The sequence below is a fragment of the Nanorana parkeri genome, unplaced genomic scaffold (assembly GCF_000935625.1).
Source record: "Nanorana parkeri isolate BGI_ZX_2015 unplaced genomic scaffold, ASM93562v1 scaffold491, whole genome shotgun sequence".
NCBI lineage: Eukaryota > Metazoa > Chordata > Amphibia > Anura > Dicroglossidae > Nanorana > Nanorana parkeri.
Genome location: NW_017306759.1, coordinates 234,033 through 261,013, shown reverse-complemented (window position 1 = coordinate 261,013; position 26,981 = coordinate 234,033). Strand labels below are relative to the sequence as shown.

Genomic DNA, 26,981 nt, shown 5'->3' with positions numbered 1-26,981 from the left:
GGGGGGGGGTTAATATAAATGTATCTTTAGCGATAAAAAGAAGAAATGAAAGGGTATTTTATGTAATTACCGCATATCAAATGAACTGTACATCGCCCCGAACACTTTGTATTTCAAATGGAAACCTCGGACACAATTATCATATAAGGGATGGATGACTCCTAGGACCCGTGTAATCTGTGCAATCAGGTTTAATGCAACAAAGCAGCAAAGACAGCAAGGCAAATAAAAAAGGTGCAAGAGCTCCTCTGTTGGCTTGATGAAAGGCTACACTATTCATATAGAGGTTTATTCACAAAGCAGCCGAAGGCAGCCGAGTGAATAACCGAGCCGAAGTGAGCCGAACAGCGTTCGTCTATTCACTTCAGCCTTGCATGGCTGATTTCAGCTATACATCTGTAGGCAGTTGTCAGTGCCAGGGCAGCCTAGCTGGCTGCAAGATGAAGTGGGTTAGCAATTGTATATACTCACTTTTTAGCCGAATTGCTATGTTTATGTGGAAACATGTTCAGAACCATTTGGCCTCTATAGTTGTCTCCAGCACCATTTTAGAGGAGTCTGGTGTCCTGATAGGACACAAAATCTCTGGAGATTTGGTCGGCCATTTTGGGTTGGTTTTTATAGATAAGGAGAGCCCATCCACGTTTTGGGCAGAACACGTGTGGACGTAGACAGGGACAGATACCCAGCCTGTGAGGGAAAGTTAGGGGTATTCAGGGAGAGTGTTCCAGCCTGTGAGGGATAGATCAGGGTTCCTCCTGAGTCTCTCATCGGGAGTCCAAGTCGGATGAAAGACTCCCAGTTGCCTGAGGCCGAATCAGTATCGCTGCTGTGAGTGCGGGAAAAGTGCATAAGACTCGTATATCCCTCCGCTAAACGTATACCACTGCTTCCGGGTAACGTGTTGTAAATAACAGCCTCTACAAATATGCATTGTGTGCTTGGGGTTTATACTTGTGCCAGTAAGGGGGAAGTGTCTACAGTGCTAATTCACCATACTACAGACTATAACAGATGTAACTAGACTGTGTACCTGTGCCCTCCATGCCTGAAGGTAAACCGTTTTACCCACTGTTGTAAATACTATTATTCTACTACCGCCTCTCCGGGCATTAAACGTTACTTTGTTTGCAAGACCAATACATGTGATTCCCTCTGTGAAGCCGCAACACCATAACTCCGCCTACACATCGGCTGCCTTCGGTCAGCCGAACATGCTCTGCATGTTTGGCTGAGCCAAAGTGCAGAAGGAGTTTGACTCAACCGATCCAACATCTGGATTGGCTGAGTCGAAGCTCCGGCAATTCACTTGCTGTCGTTCACTCCTATTCTCATCGGGGCCAAACGGCAGTGAGTGAATAGCTGCCCAGATAGCAAGGATAACGTGCCACAAACTTGTGTCAGGGTTAAATTGTAATTCTTTATAACTTGCAGAACACTCGCAGCACAAGTTCTAGGTGACACTTTTTGAATTTGTAGCAAATTTGCTTGGCAAGTCTACAGCAAGAGTCCTGCAGGTCTTAGCAAGAGCTCTGCAAGTGTACACAGCACTTTTGCAAAGCACGTTGATCCGGGGACTTGCAATGCAGACTTGCTGTAATTGTGCAACAAAATTGTGAAGCTCGGCAAGTCTAGCAATAGTTAAGCAAGTCATTTTCAAACTTGCAGCTCAATTGCTTGCTATCTGGGTGAATGCCTCTGACCGGCATTCGGCTCGGCTGTTCTGCTCGGTAACTCAGTGGTAGCAGAAGAGAAAAAAAATTAAACAAGTGAAAATAAAAAATAAATGATTTAAATAAATGTCAAGAAAAAATAAATGAAAAAAGTTAAGAAAATATAAAAAAAAATGTAAAGAGAAGAAAAAAACAACAACATGGGGTCCCCCTCCCAAACAATACCAGATCCTATAGGTCTGGCAGGAAAGTTAGAAAAAAGTGTGGGTTCCCCCCGCAAAAGTCATACCAGGCTCTTTAGGTCTGGTAAGCATTTTAGAAGGGACCCAAGTTAGAAAAAAGGTCTGGCAGGGCCAGAAAGTGAGGGGGGGACAAGCAAGCGCGGGTGCAGGCAGGGGGGGGGGGCTTATTCACATCAGGGCACCCAGATGCGCCCCACTTTTCAATGAGTAAGAGGTAATTGTACCCCTACCCATTCACTAACAAGTGTTAAAGGGTTAAAGTAAAATAGTAAAAAAGACACCAGACTTTTGAAAAAATCCTTTAATTGAAAAAAAAAAAGACATGTTTTTGACAAGTCTTTTATTTTATTTTTTAAATGGATCCATCGACGTAATCCAGGGTCAATCACGACGTCCAGCGTTGTCCACGACTACGGCTTGACTAAATTTTTAAAAAAACGAGGAAAAATAAATGGAAATTATTTTTAAAAACCCACCGACCCGCCCGCTCGCATCAAACTCCCGCCACAGAATGGCATTCTGACAGATGCCGGCAAATTATAAACAATTGGGTGGAGCTAGCCGTGACATCATGGCTGGCTCTGCCCAACTGTTTAAATGTAATTACAGCCAGTGTCCTCGAGGACGCTGGGCTGTCATTGAAGGACAACAACTGGGCAGAGTCAGCCGTGACATTACGGCCGGTTCCGCCCAGCTGTTGTCTTTCGTGGGGACATCGGTCTGCCTCGGCCGACCTTTCTCCCCTGCTTCGGGTGTCACTACGGCTCAGCCTAAACAGACAGACTATAAATTCAACTTGAACCCAGACTGTTTGCAGTATGGTAAATGGGAAAACCATCTGGCCAGTTTGCCTTCCCACTAAACCTCTCCGAGTCCTACTGTATCAATCAATGATGGTGTGTGGCGCAGTTACCAGCCAACTAATGTTGATGTGTGAGTTTCAAATTGTGATTGGTTGTTAAGACACAGTTGGGCCCCCAAATGACAACTTATGAAACTATGGGGCCACCAGCATCTTAGCAACCGATGATGGCCTACGACAACAGATTTTTCCATGTGACAAATCTGTATCTTCAATCATTTAGAGAATGAGAATTTATTTATGAGATTAATAAATACAATATTTGGTTTTATCTATCATTAGTCTCTATATACTCTTTGTCTGTAGACACTGTTTAAATTAAGATCTAATGATTGCTTGCTCATTAATGTTGAAAAAGTCAACAATTTCTATAAGGTGTATTATATATATTCATATTCTGTATATATGTAGTGAACTAGGGTAGTAGGGTGCATTTGGTTCCCTTGGGTGAGCCCACGGCATAGATAGATGTACAACCTGTGGTGGAGCGGCTGGTCCGAACCCACTGCACATCACCAACACATGACTATACACAGTTCCGATCCTACCGTGTCATCACAAGGACATGCAATATCACTCTGAGCCTCACCCTGCGCAGAGATTTCCCAGCTATAAGGACAGCAATCGAAGGCAAGAAGACTGAGAGCGATCGTCGCTGGGGTTGGATAACTCCGTTAACCCTTTACACACAAACAATAGCTGCCACCACGGGCTAGTAAAGGTTAATTACTTCATGTTAATACGAGCTTCTTCTTTAATGTCACACAAGCCTCCACTTTTGATGTTAGGACAAGAGCTTTTGGCTGCCTTGTGCAGCAGCTTTTTGTGGGCCTTCTAGGGGGTGTCACTGAGCCAGCCCCCTAACCCCAATCAGGAATAATCGGGGAGATTGAATCAAGAGGACTGAGTGCTTTATAACCTTCACCTTTGCCCCTCCCAAACTGTCAGTATCATATTAATAACCACATTACTATATTTTCATATATTACCACCTGACAAACCATAGATTATTGTGTTATGAAATTGGCTTTGTATACCCTGTTTCCCCGAAAATAAGACCTACCCCGAAAATAAAACCTAGTACTATTTTTGAGAATTGCTAAAATATAAGACCTACCCTGAAAATAAGACCTAGTGGTGACCATTCCCAGGGCCGGTGGTGGCATAAGGGGGAACTTGAAGAGCCGCGGGAGAGAATCAGGGGTGCCAATGAAGCCAGGGCTAGAGGAAGCGAGGCGGCACTGGAGGGAGGATAGCCCCATAAGCCGATGCCTCCTCTATAGCGCCGGCTCCTATCACAGGCGGAGTGATACCAAATGCGCTCCTCCTGTGAGGAATCCATAGTGAAAGCGTGCTTCGCCCATTCTGGTTACCAAATTGCTCTTGGATAGGTACGGCACCCCCGATTGCCCTCATCACCCTATTCTTAATTTTGCCATTTTGTATTATTTTATTTGGATTTGCATTAACTTTGGATTGTTGTACATTAAAAAAAATAAGACCTAGTGTGTTTTTTTGAGCCAAAAAAATATATAAGACAGTGTCTTATTTTCGGGGAAACACGGTAGATACCACATTTGATGTGTCTGTGAGGTATGTCTGTCAGAAGGGTTAATGTGAGTCTCTAGCCCTCAGGACATTCTAAACCAGGGGACTCAAAGTACCGGCCCATGGGCCAACTCCGGCCTGCAAGCTGGTACTAAGTGGCCAGCTGACAAGTCGGGCACACGGTCACGGACCGTGTGCCTGACTTGCGGGAGCAGCTACACGGTCTGCATCTCTCTCGGATGCAGACCGCAGAGCTGCTCCGGCCGAAGCTCTAACCTCTGAGCTCTGCCCGATGTAACGGAAGGGTAAGCCAAAGGGTCGGTAATCAGGAGTCCAAGCAGATGTTCAGGAATAAAGATAGGTTCAAGGCACAGGGAGCTGGGAGATCACACCATAGGGATAGAATAACTCAGCAATGAGCCAGGGCTCTGACTGGGCTGTTATACCCAGTTTAGGACTGAGACCACTCCCCGGCTACCGAGGCAACCAGGTAGCCTCTCCATCAGTAGCCAATGGCGAGAGAGGGGCAGAGCGTGTGTGCTGGGAACCTCCCCCAGTAAGGATCACACCTGACACCAGTAACAGGCGCACTTGTGATTTGTCATAATTGTGATGATTATGGCTTACAGCTCATGAAAACCCCAAGAACCCCAAATCCACAACCTCAAAAAAGTAGATTATTACATGCAATCAATAAAACAAGGATTGTACATAGAACAATATCGGACCTCTGAAAAGTACAAGCATGCATATGTACTCAGTACTTGGTTTGGGCCCCTTTTGCAGCACTTACTGCCATTACTTTTGCACGATATTCTAATTATTCGAGTTTCACCTGTAGTAGCGGCCCCCACGGGACAAAAAAAATTGTCCAGTGGCCCCCGAGTAAATTGAGTTTGAGACCCCTGTTCTAAACCCACTGTGATTGATATATCTGTGCTCAGCATAAAATTATATACAGGTGAAACTCGAATAATTAGAATATCGTGCAAAAGTAATTGCAGTAAGTGCTGCAAAAGGGGCCCAAACCAAGTACTGAGTACATATGCATGCTTGTACTTTTCAGAGGTCCGATATTGTTCTATGTACAATCCTTGTTTTATTGATTGCATGTAATAATCTACTTTTTTGAGGTTGTGGATTTGGGGTTCTTGGGGTTTTCATGAGCTGTAAGCCATAATCATCACAATGATGACAAATCACGGCTTGAATTATTTTGCTTTGCATGTAATGAGTCTATCTCATATATTAGTTTCACCTTTTAAGTTGCATTAGTGAAATAAATGAACTTTGCACGATATTCTAATTATTCGAGTTTCACCTGTGTATATATATATGTACACTATATTATCTAAAGTATTGGGACACCCCTCTAATTCAGTGGATTTAGATGTTCCAATCACCTCCATGGCCTCAGGTGTATACAATCACGCACCTCGGCATGTAGACGCTTCTACAAACATTTGTGAAAGAATTGGTCGCTCTCGGGAGCTCAGTGACTACAAGCGTGGTACCGTGGTAGGTTGCCATCTGTGCAATAAGTCCATCCGTGACATATCCTTGCTACTAAATATTCCCGGTCACCTGTTAGTGGTATTATAACAAAGTGGAAGCAACTGGGAACAACAGCAGCTCACGTAAAATGACAGAGCGGGGTCTGCGCATGCTGAAGCGCACAGTGCGCAGAAGTCGCCAACTGTCTGCAGAGTCAATAGCTACAGACCTCCAAAGTTCGTGTGGCCTTCAGATTGGCACAACAACAGTGCGTAGAGAGCTTCATGGAATGGGTTTCCATGGCCGAGCAGCTGCATCCAAGCCTTACATCACCAAGTGTAATGCAAATCGTCGGATCCCGTGGTGTAAAGCACGCCGCTACTGGACTCTAGAGAAGTGGAGACGTGTTCTCTGGAGTGACCAATCACGCTTCTGTCTGGCAGTCCGATGGGCGTGTCTGGGTTTGGCGGTTGCCAGGAGAACAGTACTTGCCTCACTGCATTGTGCCAAGTGTACAGTTTGGTGGAGGGGGGATTATGGGGGGGGGTGTTTTTCAGGGGTTGGGCTCCACCCCTTAGTTCCAGTGAAGGGAACTCTTAAGGCATCAGCATACCAAGACATCTTGGACAATGTCATGCTCCCAACTGTCTGATGATAATGATTTGGTGATCTGGCTAGTTAGTCTTCTGATTAGGGTTTCATTATACCCACCTTAAAAGACCATTAGCAGCCAGTCTGAAATAACAACTCAGATAATTAATATTTATGATAGGGGGTTGTAAATGACCATTAGCAGCCAGGCTGTGTAAGCTGTGGAGTGTTAAGAATTCTTTTTTGGAGATCTTCAAACCATTGAATACATGGATGTCTGATCAATATTTATTTCAATCATATCCATAAGTGGCTTATTTCCAGCAAGGAGACAAAGCTTTTTAATTAGTATTGGGGTGCCCAGACCTTATTACCATCACATGGTTTCATTTATAAAAGTTCCACCCAGTGTATAGCTGGAAGGATGCCATTTGCACGGCACTAGATCCCCTAGATGGCGCTGATGAGTACACAAAATTCTTCTACTTCTCAGCACCATGTAGGGGCGCTAGTGCAGTGTTGAAATGAACCCCTTTAAGTCCTGCAGCACAGAGTTTTCCAATGCGAGGACACTTTTTTACTTTAACCATTTATTGTTTGATTTCAACATTAAAGTGTTAATTTGTAACTTAAACCAAGAAGTATATATACAAAATAATGACAGTTACAAGCAATTGGGAAAATATGTAATATAATAAAATAGAATAGAATATATACATAGTACTCCAACTAGAAGGCTGATGAATATAATGCATCTAGAATGGAAAGACATATACAATAGAAACAGTTGTACATTATATATAATATATACAGTAGGTAATATGTAAGTATAGATATGTTTACTAGGAATTAATTCTCCAAACAGCGCATGATCAGAGACAAGTTATTATTGTTATGGTTATATTTTTTATTTTTTGTTATGGTTATTTTATATCCAGAATATTTCCTTAATCCCCCAACTAAGCTCTCAGATACTTTCATCCTTCAGATACTGCATAGACTACAAAACATACTACTGGCTCGTATAGCCTTATATAGGCTGCTTCTTGTTGCTTTTCACCTTATTTCTTAACTTTTACTTCTCTCTCTCGCGCTCTCTCTCTCTTGCGCTCTCTCTCTCTCTCTTCCGTTTGATAATGGAGGAGCAGCATAGAGGGCTAAGTCTAGCATACCAAATACTGTTAGAGTACTTCAGAGCCACCAGGATTCTCCAGCTTCTATTTTAAAGGCCCAGAGGGGCACCAACCAGGACACTTGGTACACCCAAACGTCCAAACACCTGTAGCACACCTTACCGGACTTCCCATAAAGTAAATGGGTGCTTGCAGTGACCGCAGATGGCGCCGCGTCAGGCAAAGTTTGTTGTGAAGAGATGTCACCAGCACACCAATATGACAAACACGTCAAAGTTCAGTGAACCTTCATTTTTATTTTTCAGAAGTCACTTAAAGTAGTGTTGAGCGCTTTCGGGGCCGCGCAGGGTCCCCTTCATCAGGCTTAAAGTGAACATGAGAAAGCGCTCTGAGCTTTGACGTGTTTGTCATATTGGTGTGCTGGTGACATCTCTTCACAACAAACTTGGTACACGCAGACACCGCCCAAGCACTGTGAACCACCAACAATAGAGGGGCTTCACATCTATCTCTCTATCTATCTATCTATCTCTCTATCTATCTATCTATCTATCTATCTATCTATCTATCTATCTATCTATCTATCTATCTTTGTACGTTCAGTTTTATCAGTTGAAAATGGACGTTGGTGTTGTCACTTCCTCTTCACATAGACGGCACACAGCGGTATACATATTAGAAGGAAAAGGGTTTTGATCCCCAAATAAGCTGCAAGTATTAGAATTTGCCGACCTGTGATGTCAGGAAATATAAGAGAGACAGAAAACACATATTAGAACACAAAGAATGATAATTTCATCAACAATTAAACAGAATTTTAGGTGAACCATTAATTAAACCCAAACTACAGTACAGATAAAATGTTTTTTTTTTCATGTTGAATAAATCGGGATAGTGTTAGAATGTCTGAGAAGTGTCTGTTGCTGTCTGTGTCATCATCTGGGGGATCGCCCCTCCCTAACAATTTGTTGGGTATCAGACAGAACAGGAAACGAGGGGGAAATGTCCCCCAATGGGGACACAGGCAGCAGTTAGAATCTATCATAGGTCCTAACCTGCCCCATTACATCCAAAATGTAAAAAGAAAGTTGGAGGTTTGCTTTAATCATCATGTAATATTTACGGTAACAGCGTTTCTTATTTGATTCCCGGTTTATATGTGAATTGATTATCTTACCCTATAAAGCCCAACTGAACTTTCAGTTTAAATCAGAAAAATGCATTCTAGGTGCACTCAAAACAAATGATGTGTAAAGTTATTTTCTTAGAAAGCAGCCACAGCCCCAGAAGAGATGCATGTCCACCGCCAGCATGCTGTACCAAAGGTCTCTTGGTCCATGTGTAGACGCAGCTGTCTCTCTGCAGAGTTCTAATACACCCCTTGCTGATTCAGACCTATAGTGCTGCTTTTGTTCCCCACTAGGTGGAGAGACACAACAGGGGGTGTGTTGGACCTCTGCAGAGAGACCACTGCTTCCACACAGAGAGCTAGGGTCCTTCTCTGCAGCAATGCTGGCAGGGGACAGGCTTTTCTGCTCTCTAATTAAACTGAAAGTGTAGTTGAGCTTTTTGAATACTTAAAGTGTATGTTAGGACAAAATAAAAACAAGATAATATGCAGTATATCTCTGCAATACATGTACATTTCCCCATGTGGTGAGGACGGGTGCGTGCGGGGCTTGAGTGTGGAGCCGCGAACAGGCTTCAGCGGTGGGCGTGGCTTATGCGTCCTGTGGGCACGGCGGGAGCAGCGTGCGGTGGGAGGTGTCCTGTGAACACGGCGGGCGCAGCGGTACGTGAGCAGCGTGTGACGTGTGCTTCAGGCAGCGTGTAGAGCCCCGAACAGGGAAATCAATTGATAGCCGACGAATCGACGATCGAAAACATTGGTAACGTTTTCAATCGTCGATTTTAATCGACTAAATCGATTAACTGTTGCAGCTCTAGTTAGAAATATAAATATACTGCATGAACGGCCATATCTTTATCTAAGTGTCTGCTAAATGTGTCATGAAAAAGGAAGTAGATTTATTTTAACAACTTCCCTTGTTCTCTTTCCATATGATATTTTATATTATTGCTTTCTAGAGGAAAGAAAACCCTCAATTATAACCCCTACCTCAGAAGATGAATTTACAGGTCTAAAGGGTGAAGTCCTTGATCCCTTTTTTTTAATAAAAGTGCATTACATTGCACCAATCCTTAGGTACCAAACCAGTTAATAGTCCCTAAAATGTTAAACAGTTACTTAGAAATAACTAAACTGAACACTTTTAGTACTCGTGGGTGTAAGCCATCTGGTCCACGTGCCTTATTTACCTACAGTTTTGTGCCACATGCCTTTCAGCATTGGTAGGGTACCTTGCAAGGTGGGGGTGGGGGGGGAGGAGGGCATGGCAAAGCCTCTGCCTTTGCCAGGCACCTCTTTACCATGTTAAGGGCCAGAAGAGGTATTTGGCTTGCAGAGGGGACTTATCAGCATCTTGAATCCCCTTTATAATAGGAGGGCATCAGATATTTGCAACCCCTATGCGGTGCGTTAGTACCCCTTATTGCTCATTCCCAAAAAAATCCAAAAAGTAATTAAAGACTTAAAGACACCAACACTGGGACAAAGTCCTTTTAAAAAAATGTAAATAATGATTTTGTAAATATGGTGTCAATTCCAATCCCAGCCTGTCGATGATGACCTGCCACCATGACCACCTGACACTCCACGACGTTTCCCTGCTGCACTACTGCCACTAAATGACAAACAGAACCACAGCTGCTGTTTCTACACCAACCAGCTGAAGATCACGTATGACATCATTGACCAACTATGGTCACAACACATTACCTTTGCTTCTAAACAACAGGTGAACTGGACTAATTTTCCCGATTTGTTAGGCTGTTCATTAAACCATGAACAAGGTGCCTTCTGGTCAAATAAAGAGTCAACCCAAAGATTAGCGGGTCACCCTTTAAAATCCATACAATAATCCTATTGAGGATAAGGATCTGGTATAGATTTGTGGGGGAAAAACACATAGGGGGCAATTTATCAAAGCACTTGCGACAGTTTTAGCCTCTTAGATATTTTTTTTTTAATGTGCAAATCTGTCTTTTAACACGTGCCCCTGTTTTCACCTGAGCTTGCACTACTTTTTCAACTGCACGTTTTTTTGCACCAGTTTTGCATCTGTTGTCATCTGCACTTGTTCTGGGCTGTCTGAAACTGGAGCATCACCTAAGAAAGCAATCACAACTTAAGAAGTCCCCATGACCACTTCTTCTAGTAGTGACAGTTAAGCTTTTTGCCTGAAGTCACAAGTTTTCTTTCCTGGAGTCAATTAAACCTCATTTATGAACAACATTACACTGGCATCACAAATCTGGTGCAAATATATTCCGTGCAAGTTCAAACACTCGCAATTGCTGTGATAAATTTGCCCCATAATGTTTCATGTTCTCCTGGAATGTTACCATTGTTTTTCATTTTTGTCTTTTACATTTTAGACTAGAATGCCTTGAGGTTTTGCATGCTTTTAAAGCTGACTGAGACTGAAGAATGTTTGAGAAACGCAGGTTGTTCAGCAACATTAGACCCTTATTATTATGTTATAATTCTTTATGAGCCAGTCTGAGGCAAACCCACACCATTTTCTTGAATTTCAAGAGAAGCGATCTGGCGACTTTACAAATGTAAACAGAGTCCCATTGACGCCAGGATTCTGTTTAAACAGGCCACTGCCAGTGACTAAGAGGTTAAGGGGTTAAGCTGAGCTCCAGTGTAAATACCTGAATGGGACCTGGTATCACCCTCTTACAGTCCCTGTACAGGAGAGCTGGAGTGTGAGAGCGAAAAAAAGCACAAGTACCCATCCGTTCATGTGCTGACAAGAAGCACCCTGATAGGAAGGGAGAGCAGAGTGATAGAGAGATGAGCTCATCACTGTGCTGCTTCTCTCCTCTCTGTCCAGTCACAGGCCCAGGGGTGGGTCCAGGATAACCTGGGCTCAGAGGATGTAAGTTAAATGATTCTGGTCATCATAATGAAGACTTCTAAGGGCAGAAACTGTTGGGGAAATCTCTGGATTGAAGGTGAAATTTGCAGAAACATTTTTCCATATCTTTTATGGGCTGTTTGTATTATCTTGTTATTTCTGTCTGGAGCTCTGCTTTAAATGATTTCTTCTGTGACCTGAATAAAATGGATAACAATTCTATTACCTGTAGGTATTTCATTTCCATTCATATTTACTTGTGTTCCAGCCCCATATACGAGCATTGAGTTGGACTTATTTGCCCCAGTGCAGAATTTCAGCATCACAAAGCAGTAATAGGTGGTGTTATCTGTATCTTGGACCCCGTTTATTTGGAGGTCGGCCTGTCCACTCAGCTGAGTTCTTCCACGGTAACTGGAACCAACCATCAGATCAGAGGGGTGATAGGCATAGGGTCCTGTTGGGCTGCCCACTCTCCAGAAGACTCCTCTCCACAGAAGGTTCTGGTTTGGTGGGACGGTGTATGAGCAGTTGATGGTGACAGAGTCTCCTTCATTAGCCAATATTATCCCAGACTGAGTGACTGTGAACCTGAAATCATTCTGAGTAGGATCTGAAAAAAAAAAATATGTGCTACGTTTACAGAAAATATTAGGTGAGCAGATGCTGATTATGCACACAACATGATTTAATGGAGCTTCCAATCCATTGGTCAAACCATACAAAACTGGTAAATCTGCCATTGTGGTATTAAGTACTGTACATTTTGTTTAGTAAATCCAAAAACCAATTTCCTCAGTGTTAGAGGCACCTGACAGAGACCCTGAAGTACCTACTATATTAGGCAAGTAGGGATGCACCGATACCGATACTAGTATCGGTATCGGTGCCGATACCGAATATTTGGATGAGTACTCGTACTCGCCCAAATGCTCCGATACCTAGCACAAGTACTTCCTGTATCAGGAAGCCGGGCAGCGCATCATTACACGCTGCCCGGCTTCCTGATTGGCCAGTAAATGGCTCCATGCTCTCTCGTCACTTGTGATGAGAGAGCATGGAGCCGACTTCCCGGCCAATCAGGAAGCTGGGTAGCATGCAATGACGCGCTGCCCGGCTTCCCGATTGGTCAGGAAGCTAGCAAATCCGGAAGCCGGGCGCTGTGTAATGATGCAGTGCCCGACATTCTGATTGGCCGGGAAGCCGGCGTCATGCTCCCTCGTCATCTCATGAATCATAATATTAAGAAAGTGACCTTAAAGCATTAGTTTGTATTGCTTTAGAAAAAATGTGACCTGTCCCTTTAAGAAAAAGTATCGGTAATTGGTATCAGCGAGTACTTGATCAAAAGTATCGGTACTCGTACTCGGTCTTAAAAAAGTGGTATCGGTGCATCCCTATAGGCAACCATCAAAGGTCCAGAACTCCCAAAGAATAGGCAGAATAGAAAAGAAAAATCGCAAGGAGGAAGATTGTTAGTCTGGAGTGTGGATTATTGCAGCTGAGAATATTGGTGGGGAAAGAAGCTTGATCTACATAAATGCTTGTGACCTAATCACTAGGGATGCACCGATATATCGGCCGCCGAAACATATCGGCCGAAAATGGCACTTTTGGCATAATGCCGAAAGAGCCATGTTTCGGCCGATACATCGGGTCATCCCTGGTTTCTTTTCTCCCCGCTGGGCGCTGTTCCAGCGGGGAGAAAAGAAAGTGACAGCCGCCGAGCGCTGCAGGAGTCAGGACGAGAGCGTTGTGAGCTGCGGCATCTCTCCTCCCACACCGATCAGCCGCCTATCACAGTCCGGCAGAGCGGTGTGGGGGCGGAGACATCACTGTCACAGGAGGCTGGGCTTTCCTCTCTACACGGCTCGATCAGCCTCCTGTGACAGCGTGTCAGAGAGAAAAGCAAGGTACAAACACACAGTGATCAGTGATGGCTGAGTGTGTGTACATAGTTGAGGATATGGCATGTTAACTATAATCCTCAATTATGAATGAATGGGAGTGATCTACATCACCCCTACATCACCCCCATTCATTCATAATTGTAGTTCTAGTAAATTGGGTTTCGGTTTCGGCCTGACATTTTTTTTTATTTCGGTTTCGTTTCGGTTTTAAAAATTCCATTTCGGTGCACCTCTACTAATCACATATGAGGAAGGGTCGCTAGCAGGGAGATGAGTAGCTTGTGGAAGGAGCACTGAAGAATCTAAATGGCATGATTAGATACATCTGTGAGAAGGTTTACGGGTTAAAGACACTAAATTGTGGAGAGTGATTTAGAAAAAAGAGTTCAACAGAACTTCACATGGAGAGATTGGATAATTTGATGTAAAAGATTCAGTTGACACTTTGTTTTATGTTTTTGCAGAACACTGTACAGGTTACGATCATTGGACACTTTGGGGGTTATTCAGAAAGCTGCCGTAGGCAGCCGAGTGAAAAACCGACCCGAAGTGAAGTGAGCCAAACGCTGTTCGGCTATTCACTTCAGGCTGGTACGGCTGATTTCATCCGTACACCGACTAAAATCAGCCGTACATCGGCTTGCTTCGCATGGCTTCGGGTCGGCCAAACGTGCTCAGCATGTTCGGCCGACCCGAAGTGCAGAAGGAGTTCGACCCAGCCGATCCAACATCTGGATCGGCTCAGCCGAACCTCCGGCAGGCTACTCGCTGCTGTTCGGCCTATTCTCATAGATGCCGAACAGCAGTGAGTAAATAGCCGAATGTCGCCAAGCGGCATTTGGTTCGGCTATTCTGCTTCTGAGGTACCGAGCAGAATAGAAAAACAGTTTCAAAAAGTAGAAGAAAAAAGAGAAAACGATTGGGTGGAGCTAGCAGTGGCAGCTAGCTCCGCCTAACTTTCGAGACCAGCTGTCATTACAATGAGAGCTTGTCGGAGCCGGCGGTGGTATCAAAGCCGGCTCTGCTGAGCTCTCATGGTACTGACAGATCAGCGTCCCTGGTTACCGGGTAATCAGGGACGCTGAACTATCAGTACCATGAGAGCTCAGCAGAGTCGGCTTTCATATCACCGTCGGCTCTGCTAAGCTCTCTTCGTAATGACAGATGGGCGTCCCTGGTTACCTGGTTACCAGAGACGCTGATCTGTCAGTGCAAGTGGCTGGAGCCAGCCGTGAGATGACGGCTGGCTCCGTCCAGCCGTTCGGCCAGCTTTGAGTTTCACCTGGGCTCAGTCGAGTCGAAGCATATGCCTTCGGCTCGGCTGAGCCCCTCGGCCAACTTCGGGAGCTGTACGGGATATAGTGAATAGCCCGTACAGCAGCCCTTTGGTTCTACTGGTCCTGGGGCGAAGCTAGCCGAAGGATCAGCCGAAGCTACGGCTAGATCCTTCAGCAGCTTTGTGAATAACCCCCTTTGTTTCGCTTGCTATAGCTTTGAGATTCACATAGGATTATTTTTGCTATAGCTGGTTCACAAAGGATTCAACACTAATATCCAGGTTATTTATATTTTTGTGTGTCACTCTTGTGTTATTTACTGTGCACCAGTGGCGGATCCAGGGGGGGCAACGGGGCAATTGCCCCCCCCCGAGATTAGTGCCGCTCCTGTCCCCGTCCACGGCCAGCCACCCGCAGTGTGTATTGACAGCTGTCCCTCCTCCGTGTCACAGACTTTACTGCAGTTCATTGTAAAAAAACTTTGTACAATGAACTGCAGTAAAGTCCGTGACACGGAGGAGGGACAGCTGTATGTTCCGGCGTGTGCAGGGATCCGATTTCGAATGAAACAGGCGGCTGCCTGTCATTGAAAGTTACTCTGTTAGCCTGGTGGAGCCTGGAGGCGGATCCTATACTCGTCTCTGCAGGCACAGCCATGCTGGTTACTACTTAAACCGACGCGCGCAGTGTGCAGCTTCTGAGAAGATACGCTATTAGCGTAGCGGTAGTGATGCAAAATGCGCAGCCGCCTTCCCCGCTATGCTAATAGCGTATCTTCTCAGAAGCTGCACACAGCGCGCCGGTTTAAGTAGTAACCAGCACACGCTGTATCCAGCTTCTGACAGTGTGGGAGACGGGAGGCTGAGCTTGTCTGGATCCAGGAATCAGGTGAGTATTAGAAAACAAAAAAATTTTATTTTATATTTCTGGGGACATCATTTGTCAGGGGATGGTCTCCTCAATCTGGGGACTGTCCCCAGAAATCAGGGATGAATGGTCAGCCTACACTAGGGAGCCCACACTAGCCACCTGGGAGCTACCACAGAGCCACCACTAATTATTATGGATCCCGCACTGACCAGCAGAGAGCCTGCACTGATCACCTGACAGTCTGCATTGGCCACCTGAGAGCCTAATTAGGGAGCTGCCTCTGCTGCACCTACACGCACCCGTGAAACTCTCTGGACCCCTGGTGAGAGCCCGCACAACCATCCTGAGACACTGGTGACATCAGGCGGCGAACCAAGAGCTTCATATTATTCTGCTTTGCTGTAATATTTATTGCTGGGCTTTGTAGTCCTCTATTGCTGATGCTATTCTGCATTGCTGTATAATGTATTGCTGGGCTTTGTAGTCATCTATTGCTGATGCTATTCTGCATTGCTGTATAATGGTATTGCTGGGATTTGTAGTCCTCTATAGCTGATGGTATTCTGCATTGTTGTGTAATCAGGGGTGTGGACATTTTTTTTTTAAAAACGACTTGTCCAAGGGCTAAAGCGGGGGCCGAATCTACTTGCCCTTCATGACAATCTACTTGTCCCAATACAAAAAATTGTTTTAATCAAAACTAGGGATGCACCAATGCCGGTTTTTCGGTATCAAGTACGAGTACCGATATTTTGCTTTTGGCACTCGCCATACTGAATACCAATACCGGTGCTTCCACTGGCACGGAGCAGGCTTCCCGGGTAATCAGGAAGCCGGTAGCGGGTAATGACATGCCGCCCGGCTTCCTGATTGCCAGGGAAGCCGGCTGCATGTTGTTTGGCTGGCTTAATTGTGGTTGGCTGGGAAACCGTCTTAAAGGAGAACTATGGGGTCAGTGTTTTTCCCCATAGTTCTCCTTAGGGTAACGGGAGGACACAAACTAGCATCCTCCCGTTACCCTAAGCTCAGTATACCACGAGCTACAGCTCGCTGTATACTGAGACGCCGCAGACGGAGCGGATCACGTCTTAAATGACGGGATCCGCCCAGCTGCGTGACTGACAGCTGGCTCTGCCTATCTAGAGGCAGAGCCAGCTGTACCCGCCCCCTCCCCCGTCCGTTCCGCCAGTCAGCGCTGGCAGATCAGAGCGGGGAGAGGGGAATCCAGCCCCTCCCCCTGTCACGGCAGAGACGTCATCAATTCAACGCTATGCCGCGTGTTGTAAACTGCTGTGTTGTATCATAATGTATGAATGTGATATTTTATCGCCATGCACACTAACACATCGCATAGACGCCAATGTGGATCAAACATTACCACAACGCATTAGGTGTGAAGCCAACCTCCAAATTTTTAGTGTAAGTTGTATATTTGCATTCATTGGATTTTCACAGTTTTGCAAAATGCTGCATTTTAAAATTTACAAATATTTGTTATTTATTAACTAATTTAGGAAGAATGCTCTAAATTTTGCTATGTTTGTGTTCACTACTGATGGTTTTATCAAAAATATTGAGTTGATAAACAATTATGCAACTGTTATGGACAGGGGTGTCCCAAGGTGTGTGTGCCGCCCCAATGGGGCATAGAAGTTAATGTTAGATAGAATTTATATAGTGTGTTTTCTCTATACCATTTTTCTATGGCCATTCTATATGTTAGTTATATGCTGCCATCTAGTGGCCTGTTGTGATAATGCACCTATTTTTTCTGAATTCCTTACCTCATGTGATGACACATTTCCTCTGTATGTATGCCCCACCCTTCTTCTTGTTGGGCAGTACTTCCTGTGTCATGGCCACAGCTAACAGCCACATGTAATAAGGACACATGTATTCTGCATAGTACGCTAGGAAAGGCATCATCTTTTTTTTTATTTTTAATTATGCGTTTATTAGCATATAGTCAAACAGACATTTGAATACAGATCATTGGCAGATCATTACATCATAAACATAACTGCAACTGCAGACTAACAGAGCCGTACATGGTACTCGGTAATAGAGAAGAATACAGTTCCAGGTCATGGTGTCTAAGGAATATGCGGGCCATATTAAACATCAGTTGGTAAGCATAGGTAACATTTGCACTATATCCCGTGTCCCCCGATGGTCAAGGAACGCAGGTTTGCACCAGCAACGGAATACCCATGACTAACAGCTCTCCAACTCTCATCAAGTAAACCGGCTTATAAGGAATCCTTTATCTCAACCAATTCCCTAATGGAGCTGTATTCAAGACCCCATGTCTTACCATTATCATAAGGCATGCTTAAACGGTTTTATTGAATTCGCAAATGGGCATTGCGTGGGATGCACTCTCCCCTCTCACTCTGGGTTTGTAACAGATCCGTGTTAATTGCTAAGTACACACTGCTTGGGAGAGATTGGGCGCGCTCCCACCTCATGGCGGTATCTTCCAGGCTGTACGAGTCCTAAGAGAGTTAAGAGAAGCATGAAAGAATCAGGAGGGGAAGAGATACAGAGGCATGGCGACCGGTAGTGGGGAGCTGATCTCCTCATGCCCAGGCCCATGGCGCCCACGACCTCAATCTCTAACCCTCCACTAAAGGAGTAGAGGGTTGTGCATGCATCACTGCGAGGTACTCAGGGGTGGCTGCAAAGTGGGTCCACGGTCTCCAAACGGTGCGGAACTGCTCCTCCTGGTTATGAATGGAGGCTGTCAGATCCTCCATACAGTAAATCTCGCCCACGATAGAGAACCATAGTCTCTTCGAGGGGGGTTTGGTGTTCCTCCACAACAAGGGAATACAGGATCTCGCTGCATTCAACATATGGATAGTCAGGGATTTTTTGTAATTTTTGGTGGAATGGGCAGTCATATGAAGTAAACAGGCCGCCGGATCGTCTTGAATGTCGCCAATCACCAGCCGGTTGATTGTAGACCTCACATCCTTCCAAAAAGGGCCAAGGTCAGGACACTGCCAAAAGATGTGGAGCATAGTACCCATGGCCTGACCACAATGCCAGCATGTCGAAGGGAGTGAATCATTCATTTTGTTTAGGATGTAAGGAACGTGGTACCATCGGGTCAGGATCTTGTATCCTTATTCCTGAAATTTACAGGCCACGGACGATCGATGGGCTAGGGATAGGACTTTATCCCGTTGTTGTGTGGTGAAGGTTCTGCCCAACTCGGACTCCCACCTCCGGATAAAAGGGGGACACAATGACGGAGGCGGCGAGCACAATAGCTTATAGAGTATAGATAGGGCATGTGGTACTGGAGTCCCTTGGTGACATATGGACTCGAACTCTGTGAGGTGACGCGACAGCTCCCGCACCCCGGGGACAGAGACCAGAAAATAACGAATTTGTGTCGCACTCCATTCATCTAGCATTGGTGTAGTCAGGTTCCGTATAGAGTCAATAGAGAGCCAGGTCCCTCCCGAGATAAAGTCAAAAAGGCGGAACCTGCCCACCCTCAGCAATCTTCGAACCCGACCGCTTTCCATACCTGGAGGGAAGTCAGGATCTCCAAGCACAGGTATCATGGGCGACGGGTGGGGGGAAATGTCAGACTTACCGAGGGATGACCTAGCCACCCTCAGCGTAGGAGTGATAAGTGGGTGCAAGGATACTTCTGTAGGTATCGGGGATGAGAGCCACGCCAGCCCCGGAAGCGGTGCTCGGTATTCCGACAGTTCCATCCCCACCCATTGTTTCTGCTCTGTGTGACAGCTCCACAGAGCTTCCAGCTTCCAGCCTGGGAAGTACTGTCATTTTTAGGGATGCACAACGACCAAACCACGTCATCGTCAGCTATTGCCAATTGGAGAGGTCTTGTTTAATCGTATGGAGCAATGGGACATAGTTCTCCATATATAGCTGACCCGGGTCCGCGCTTATGTGTACCCCCAGGTGGTTTAAACCTGACTGTGTCCAGCGAAATTGGAATTCAGCCCTCACCTTGGCCATCTCTCCGGGGGGTAAAGTTATGTTGAGAACCTCCGACTTGGCCTGGTTGACCAAGAAATTGGAGATATCCCCATAGGCATTAAACGCCCTCAGGAGGAGAGGCAGTGAGACCAATGGACGGGAAATGAAGAAAACCAGGTCATCCGCATAAGCTGCTAATTTATGCGCGCCAGAGGACATTCGTAATCCCTCAATAGAATCCTCCGCCCTGATAGTGCAGAGGAGGGGTTCCAATGTAAGGACAAATATAAGCGGTGACAAAGGGCATCCCTGGCGGGTGCCGTTCGAGATGGGGAAATACCTGGAGCGAGTCTCATTGACCCTGACCGCAGCTGATGGGGACGAGTACAGAGCCATGATCCACGCTCGCATATGTGTCCCCAGCCCGATGTGACACAGGGTGGCCTCCAGGAATTGCCAGTCCACTCGATCAAACGCCTTTTCGGCATCGATCGAGAGGAGCATGAGGGGGCAAGGGCGATGCCTTGCTGCCTGGATGACATTCAGGACCCTGGCAGTGTGGTCCCGCGCCTCCCGAGCCGGCACAAAACCCACCTGGTCAAAGTGGACAAGGTCCGGGACGAAGGGCAAGAGCCTATTTGCTAACATCTTGGCATATAATTTAAGATCCGTGTTCAGCAGCGCTATTGGCCGGTAACTGCCACATAGAGAGGGATCCTTGCCCGGCTTCGGGATCACCGTGATGTGTGCGCGTAACGCGTCTGCCGGCAGGGCAGCCCCCGATGTGAGGGCGTTGATGGCCTCCAAAAAATGCGGCGACAGAAGATGCCCAAAGGACCGGTAATACAACAGGGTGAACCCGTCCGGGCCCGGGGCCCTCCGTGGTTTGGACTGTTTAATAGCCAGATCCCATTCCTCCACTGTTAGAGGGGTTTCAAAGAGATCCCTGACCTGTTGGGGCAAAGTTAGCATCCCAGACCGTTTTAGGTACTCCTCTATGAGCAGTCTACGTGTCTGCACTTCCTGATGAGGCTGAGCCTGGTTTAGGTTGTAAAGGTGAGCGTAAAAGTCCTTGAATGCAGAGGCTATGTCATCCGATAGTGATAGTTTAGTGCCCTGTCGAGAGGTAATGTGCGGGATGTACAGTTTGGATCGCGGTCCCCCCAACGCCCTTGCTAAGAGTCTACCCGGTTTGTTGGAGAATTCGTAAAAGGTGCGTTTACACGTCACCAGGCGTTGTTTAGTGCGTTGGTAAAGAAGGGAGTTCAAGTCCTCCCTTGCCTTCTGAAGGGCCATTTGGGAGGACCGTGCCAAGGACTGCTTGTGACATGTCTCCAGACTACGAATTTGGTCTGTCAGTTGGGCTATCCCATCATCTCTTTCCCTCATACGCCTCGCCCCGTGCCGTATAAGGATACCCACGTACCACGCACTTGTGTGCCTCCCACACCACGGAAGGGCTAGGGACCGATGTAGAGTTGGTAAGGAAGTATGCCCTGAGGGCACTATCCACTTCTGCTTTTATCATCGGGTCCTGAATGAGGGATTAATTCAGACGCCAGGAGGATACTATGGACCGTGGCGGTAGTATGGCCATTTCCATATGAACGGGGGCGTGGTCCGATAAAACTATATTTTCCATGGATGCCGAGCGCAGGGACGGTAAGGCCTGGTGGTTTACAAAGAAGAGATCTATTCTGGAGTACGTCTGATGTACCTGAGAGAAATAAGTGTAGTCTCTGTCCCCGGGATGCAGGAACCGCCACGCGTCCACCAAGCGCAACACCTGCAATGTAGCTTTCAGCTTTTTAAGGTATGCGTATGATAGGTGCGAGGCCCCCCTGGAAACATCAAGCAAAGGATCCTGTGCAAAGTTGAAATCAACCTCCAAAATCAAGGTCCCTTCAGAAAATTCAAGCAGTGAGGACACAACATGTCTCAGGAAGGTCAGTTGGTCCGAGTTGGTCCGATACACATTAGCCAGGGTGAGGACAGTCTCCCCGACTCGACCCTTGGCAAAAGTAAATCTCCCTTCCAGGTCACGCTGGAGATCTATAAGATTCCATGGCACTGTTCTGGCTAGCAGGATGCTAACCCCTTTTGATTTTGCCAGGGGAGATGAGGAGTGATACGCCTCAGGGAAGTCTCTGTTATGGAGACGTGGAACCTGCAGGGTCTTGAAATGGGTCTCCTGCAGGAACACTACTTGTGATCTAGAGCGCTTCAGGTCAGCCAGGAGCCGGGAGCGTCTCTCAGGTATGTTCAAACCTCTAACGTTAAGCGATGTGAATCTGAGCTCTTTGACGCTTCCCCCACTCGCGGCGGGGCCCCCCGGTCTGGCCATGCCTGTTTGGGTAGAGAAAGAGAGAAGAGGGTAAGATAAGGAGATGGGGGGGAGGTAGGTAGGCAAGGGAAAGGTAAGGGCTCTAGGATAGGGCGGGGGAGGAAACGGGGACAGGGGGGAAAGTGGAGGAAAGGTCAGGGGATGGCTGGGAGCCAGTGAGGAAGAGGAGGAGAGACCTAAAGGACTAGGAGATACAGGGCCTATGTAAGATACCACCTGTCAGACCCGACTACGGGTTGACTAAAAGTTAAAGAACCCCCCACCCTTACTAAGGGCGGGAGATAACCTATTGGGGGACCTAGTAGCACCTTGGTGGCAATAGGGAAGGACCTTTGGCAGAACAGTAAGGCAACACAATTACACTAGTACAAAAACTCAGGTCTATGTAACTGAAGTAAATAAACAATAGAATAATTAACGGAGTTGTGCCGGGTGAGACCAGGATGGCCAGAAAAAGAGAAAAGAAAAAAATACCCTCCAATAGTGAGGATAACATAAGCACTTCACATGTTTTTTTCGGGTAGCAAGTATTCCCATAAAATTTGGGTAGGTAGAGGTCCGCACAACCCATCTGGGATAGGTGTGACACATATCTGCTACCCAGCAGCCTGCATACAGGGCCATGACGGCCCAGGCTGCTCACTTCATCCCAGACCGGCGTCGGAGCTCGGGTCCGGCCCAAACGAGGCATGAGTATCCCTGCCCACATATAAGCAAAGAGCAAAGGAAATATAAACCGAACCAGGTATAAAGCATTTAACATTTCTAAACATTCGTTAGGCCCACACGGACACGGGACTCAACCTTGGTATGGCTCGGTGAACGACCGGACCAGAAATCGGTCAGGCCGGTAGTTACCAGATGGGCACCACATCCCCACTCCACCACCCCTCCATACTGACAAAGTGTTTATGGGCCACAGCTATAGCCATGGAGGGCCTGTATCTAGTGCGTGAGGAACACACTACACCTCAGTGAGTACGTGGGTAAAAGGATAGCTCCACAGTCTTGACTGAGGACCCCCATGTATCAGTTTGGGGTCGGGGATGGTCGACGGGGACCTCTACTCACGGCTCCCTGGAGTCTCTGCTCCTGGTCAGGGTGCCCTGGAGAGATAAGAGCGTTGTCTGGGCCTCGATAGCCTGGCTGGCCGTGGAGTGGACGGGCCTGGTGCTGGGCGATCCGTTGAGAAATCCAGCCAATTTGGAACAGGGACTGCCTCCGACTCCAAAAACGAAAAGAGGTCTGGTAGTTGCGCTGGGTCGTGTAGGTGAAACACCCTGTTCTCCCGTGACACAATAAGATGAAAAGGATGTCCCCACCGATAAGTGTCTCTTGCGGCCCGGACGACATCCAGCACTGGTCTCATAGTGCGGCGCATGCGAAGCGTATGGCGGGAGAGATCCGGCATAATTTGGACTCTGGAGCCATCGAAGTCGAGAGGACCCTTATTCCATGCTTGACGTAGTACTTCTTCCTTTACAGCGTAAAAATGAACTCTACAGAGGACGTCCCTCGGGATCCCAGATGGCAAAGAACGAGTCCCCTGAGCTCTGTGCACGCGGTCTAATTCCAACGCAGAGGCAGGAGGCTTGTCAAGGTAGTGGTTGAGGATAGTTATCAGTGTAGACTTTAAATCCGCCCCCTGTCGGATGCCTTTGAGACGCAAGTTGTTCCTGCGGTTCCTATTTTCGCTGTCATCAACTTGCAGGTATAGGGCCGTGAGTTGCTGTTGGTGTGCGGCCTGACCGGCTTCCATGGCCTCCATTCTACCCTGTAGAGATGCGGCCGTCGTCTCGACCGAGTCCACTCGGTTATCTAGGGTGGAGAGGTGCTGTTTCACCTCCTGGAGTTCCAGCCGCAGGGCGTCAACGATCTTCGTGGCCATACCATCTAGGTCCCGCTTGGTGGATAGTTGCGGTAGGAAGGCCCTCCAGTCATCACCGCCTGCCGGCACGTCACACGCACCGGACATCTCGGGACCCGTACGTGAATCTTCATCCAGTAGGAGAGGGGTGCATATGGGCGAAGACGGCGGGCTAGGTTGGCGGGTCAGTGTATGAGCCGAAAGTGAGAGGGACTTGGGGAGTTTTTTGTTCGGGGTCACACACGATGCCGCCGAGCGGGTGGTCGCCATGTTGGGATCTGGCCTTGTCGTGGCTTCTGCTCCGCAAATAAGTCCAAGAGATCCGTCTGACGGGGTCCCCTACCCTTACCGAGCATGGGATCCACCGTTAACGTGGGGTAAAGTCCGCTTAGATCGTCTGCTATTCAGCTGTCCCGGGCAAACAGCACAGAGCTCTCGTTAGGTGCTGCCTCACTCCGCCATGTCCAGGACACGCCCCAAGGGCATCATCTTTTGGCCGCATAATACTGAAAACCATCCATCTGCTGTATCCTGTTGTCTGATGTACAGAATAAAGCAACCTTTGTGGATGAAACGGTATTGGTGAGTTCAGCTATCTGACAATGAATGTCCTCAGTGATTGAATCTGCTTATACAGGCCAGGCATAGATGTCTCAACAAGGGATAAGCACTAGCACAACAATCGGAGTCAGAATAGTGTGGTGTCATCCGGAGTGGCCATCAGGTGACACCCCGCCATGATGCCATCGCACATGTGTGAGACATAATCACGCACACTCATAGTCATTGCGCACAGGCAAGATGACGTCACACACGGTTACCTGCAGGCGGCCATAGTGGTGATGGACGCCGGCAGAGAGAGAAGGGGACATTGACCCAGTGGGATATGGCATGCCGCCAGCTCCCCTCCTCTCCCATGCAACTGTCAGGCTCTTGGTCCATGACCGAGTGCCTGACTGTTCTGAGGGGTTGACACCGAAATGACTGTGAGACATTTTGGAGTCACCCTCTCCAATGGTGTTACCCGGAGAGGTCTGCACCCCCCTAGTGACACGGTTATGGGACCTACATAATAAGTAGTGCCATTTTTTTAGCATAAGGGCCCTGTGCTTTCGGAAAACATTTGGTTTGGGGGTCTTTTATATAAACTCTGAAAGTTGTAATAGAAAAATTGCAAAAATGGTCAAACATGGAGCTCAGGACCTGGCAGAGAAAGGGTTAAAGCACCCAGAAAGTTCTCTTGGATTTCTACAATCAGTGGGCATTGCAATGTTTAAAACTAAAATGTGATTACCTGCTATCACTACCTGGGTGCAGTGTGCCGATGATTGTTTCTCTGTTCTTAGCTTTGTAATCACCTCACAGCAATATTGCCGACTGTCAAAATCTATAACTCTCTTTATGTGCAATGAGAAGATGTTCTCAGATTTCTGTAACGTCCATCGCCCAACCTTGTGTGTCATGTTTTGTATATTCCATCTTAAAAATTCAGGATTTTCAGAACACACATCACTTGTCCCGACCCTCCAGATAATCTCCTCTATAAAATCCGGTGACTTATAATGAACAGCACATGGTATAGAGATATCTTCTCCCATCACAGCAGGGACAACATCCGGCTGCTCTACGGAGAACTGGTCTGCAGAAAGGAAAAAAGATATTCATTAAGGAGGAACTCTGGAATGAGTCTGTCCTCCGATATGAGTCTGTCCTCCTCCTGCAGGGTGATACAGACAGAAGGGAGCTATGAGTCTGTCCTCCTGCAGGGTGACACAGACAGCAGGGAGCTATGAGTCTGTCCTCCTGCAGGGTGACACAGACAGCAGGGAGCTATGAGTCTGTCCTCCTGCAGGGTGACACAGACAGCAGGGAGCTATGAGTCTGTCCTCCTGCAGGGTGACACAGACAGCAGGGAGCTATGAGTCTGTCCTCCTGCAGGGTGACACAGACAGCAGGGAGCTATGAGTCTGTCCTCCTGCAGGGTGACACAGACAGCAGGGAGCTATGAGTCTGTCCTCCTGCAGGGTGACACAGACAGCAGGGAGCTATGAGTCTGTCCTCCTGCAGGGTGACACAGACAGCAGGGAGCTATGAGTCTGTCCTCCTGCAGGGTGACACAGACAGCAGGGAGCTATGAGTCTGTCCTCCTGCAGGGTGACACAGACAGCAGGGAGCTATGAGTCTGTCCTCCTGCAGGGTGACACAGACAGCAGGGAGCTATGAGTCTGTCCTCCTGCAGGGTGACACAGACAGCAGGGAGCTATGAGTCTGTCCTCCTGCAGGGTGACACAGACAGCAGGGAGCTATGAGTCTGTCCTCCTGCAGGGTGACACAGACAGCAGGGAGCTATGAGTCTGTCCTCCTGCAGGGTGACACAGACAGCAGGGAGCTATGAGTCTGTCCTCCTGCAGGGTGACACAGACAGCAGGGAGCTATGAGTCTGTCCTCCTGCAGGGTGACACAGACAGCAGGGAGCTATGAGTCTGTCCTCCTGCAGGGTGACACAGACAGCAGGGAGCTATGAGTCTGTCCTCCTGCAGGGTGACACAGACAGCAGGGAGCTATGAGTCTGTCCTCCTGCAGGGTGACACAGACAGCAGGGAGCTATGAGTCTGTCCTCCTGCAGGGTGACACAGACAGCAGGGAGCTATGAGTCTGTCCTCCTGCAGGGTGACACAGACAGCAGGGAGCTATGAGTCTGTCCTCCTGCAGGGTGACACAGACAGCAGGGAGCTATGAGTCTGTCCTCCTGCAGGGTGACACAGACAGCAGGGAGCTATGAGTCTGTCCTCCTGCAGGGTGACACAGACAGCAGGGAGCTATGAGTCTGTCCTCCTGCAGGGTGACACAGACAGCAGGGAGCTATGAGTCTGTCCTCCTGCAGGGTGACACAGACAGCAGGGAGCTATGAGTCTGTCCTCCTGCAGGGTGACACAGACAGCAGGGAGCTATGAGTCTGTCCTCCTGCAGGGTGACACAGACAGCAGGGAGCTATGAGTCTGTCCTCCTGCAGGGTGACACAGACAGCAGGGAGCTATGAGTCTGTCCTCCTGCAGGGTGACACAGACAGCAGGGAGCTATGAGTCTGTCCTCCTGCAGGGTGACACAGACAGCAGGGAGCTATGAGTCTGTCCTCCTGCAGGGTGACACAGACAGCAGGGAGCTATGAGTCTGTCCTCCTCCTGCAGGATGATACAGACAGAAGGGAGCTGTGAGTCTATCCT

The 26,981-nt window shown here is 47.5% G+C and overlaps 1 protein-coding gene across 1 annotated transcript in view; it reads right to left on the bottom strand.

Moving 5' to 3' along the window:
- LOC108790648 overlaps nt 1–26,981 on the bottom strand; it is a 73,251-nt gene that overhangs the window by 28,801 nt on the left and 17,469 nt on the right. The window contains exons 5-6 of the mRNA XM_018560959.1: nt 25,052–25,396; nt 11,787–12,142 (exon numbers count right to left, since the gene is read on the bottom strand). Coding sequence (XP_018416461.1) covers nt 11,787–12,142; nt 25,052–25,396 — 701 coding nt within the window. The remainder of the gene's footprint in view (nt 1–11,786; nt 12,143–25,051; nt 25,397–26,981) is intronic.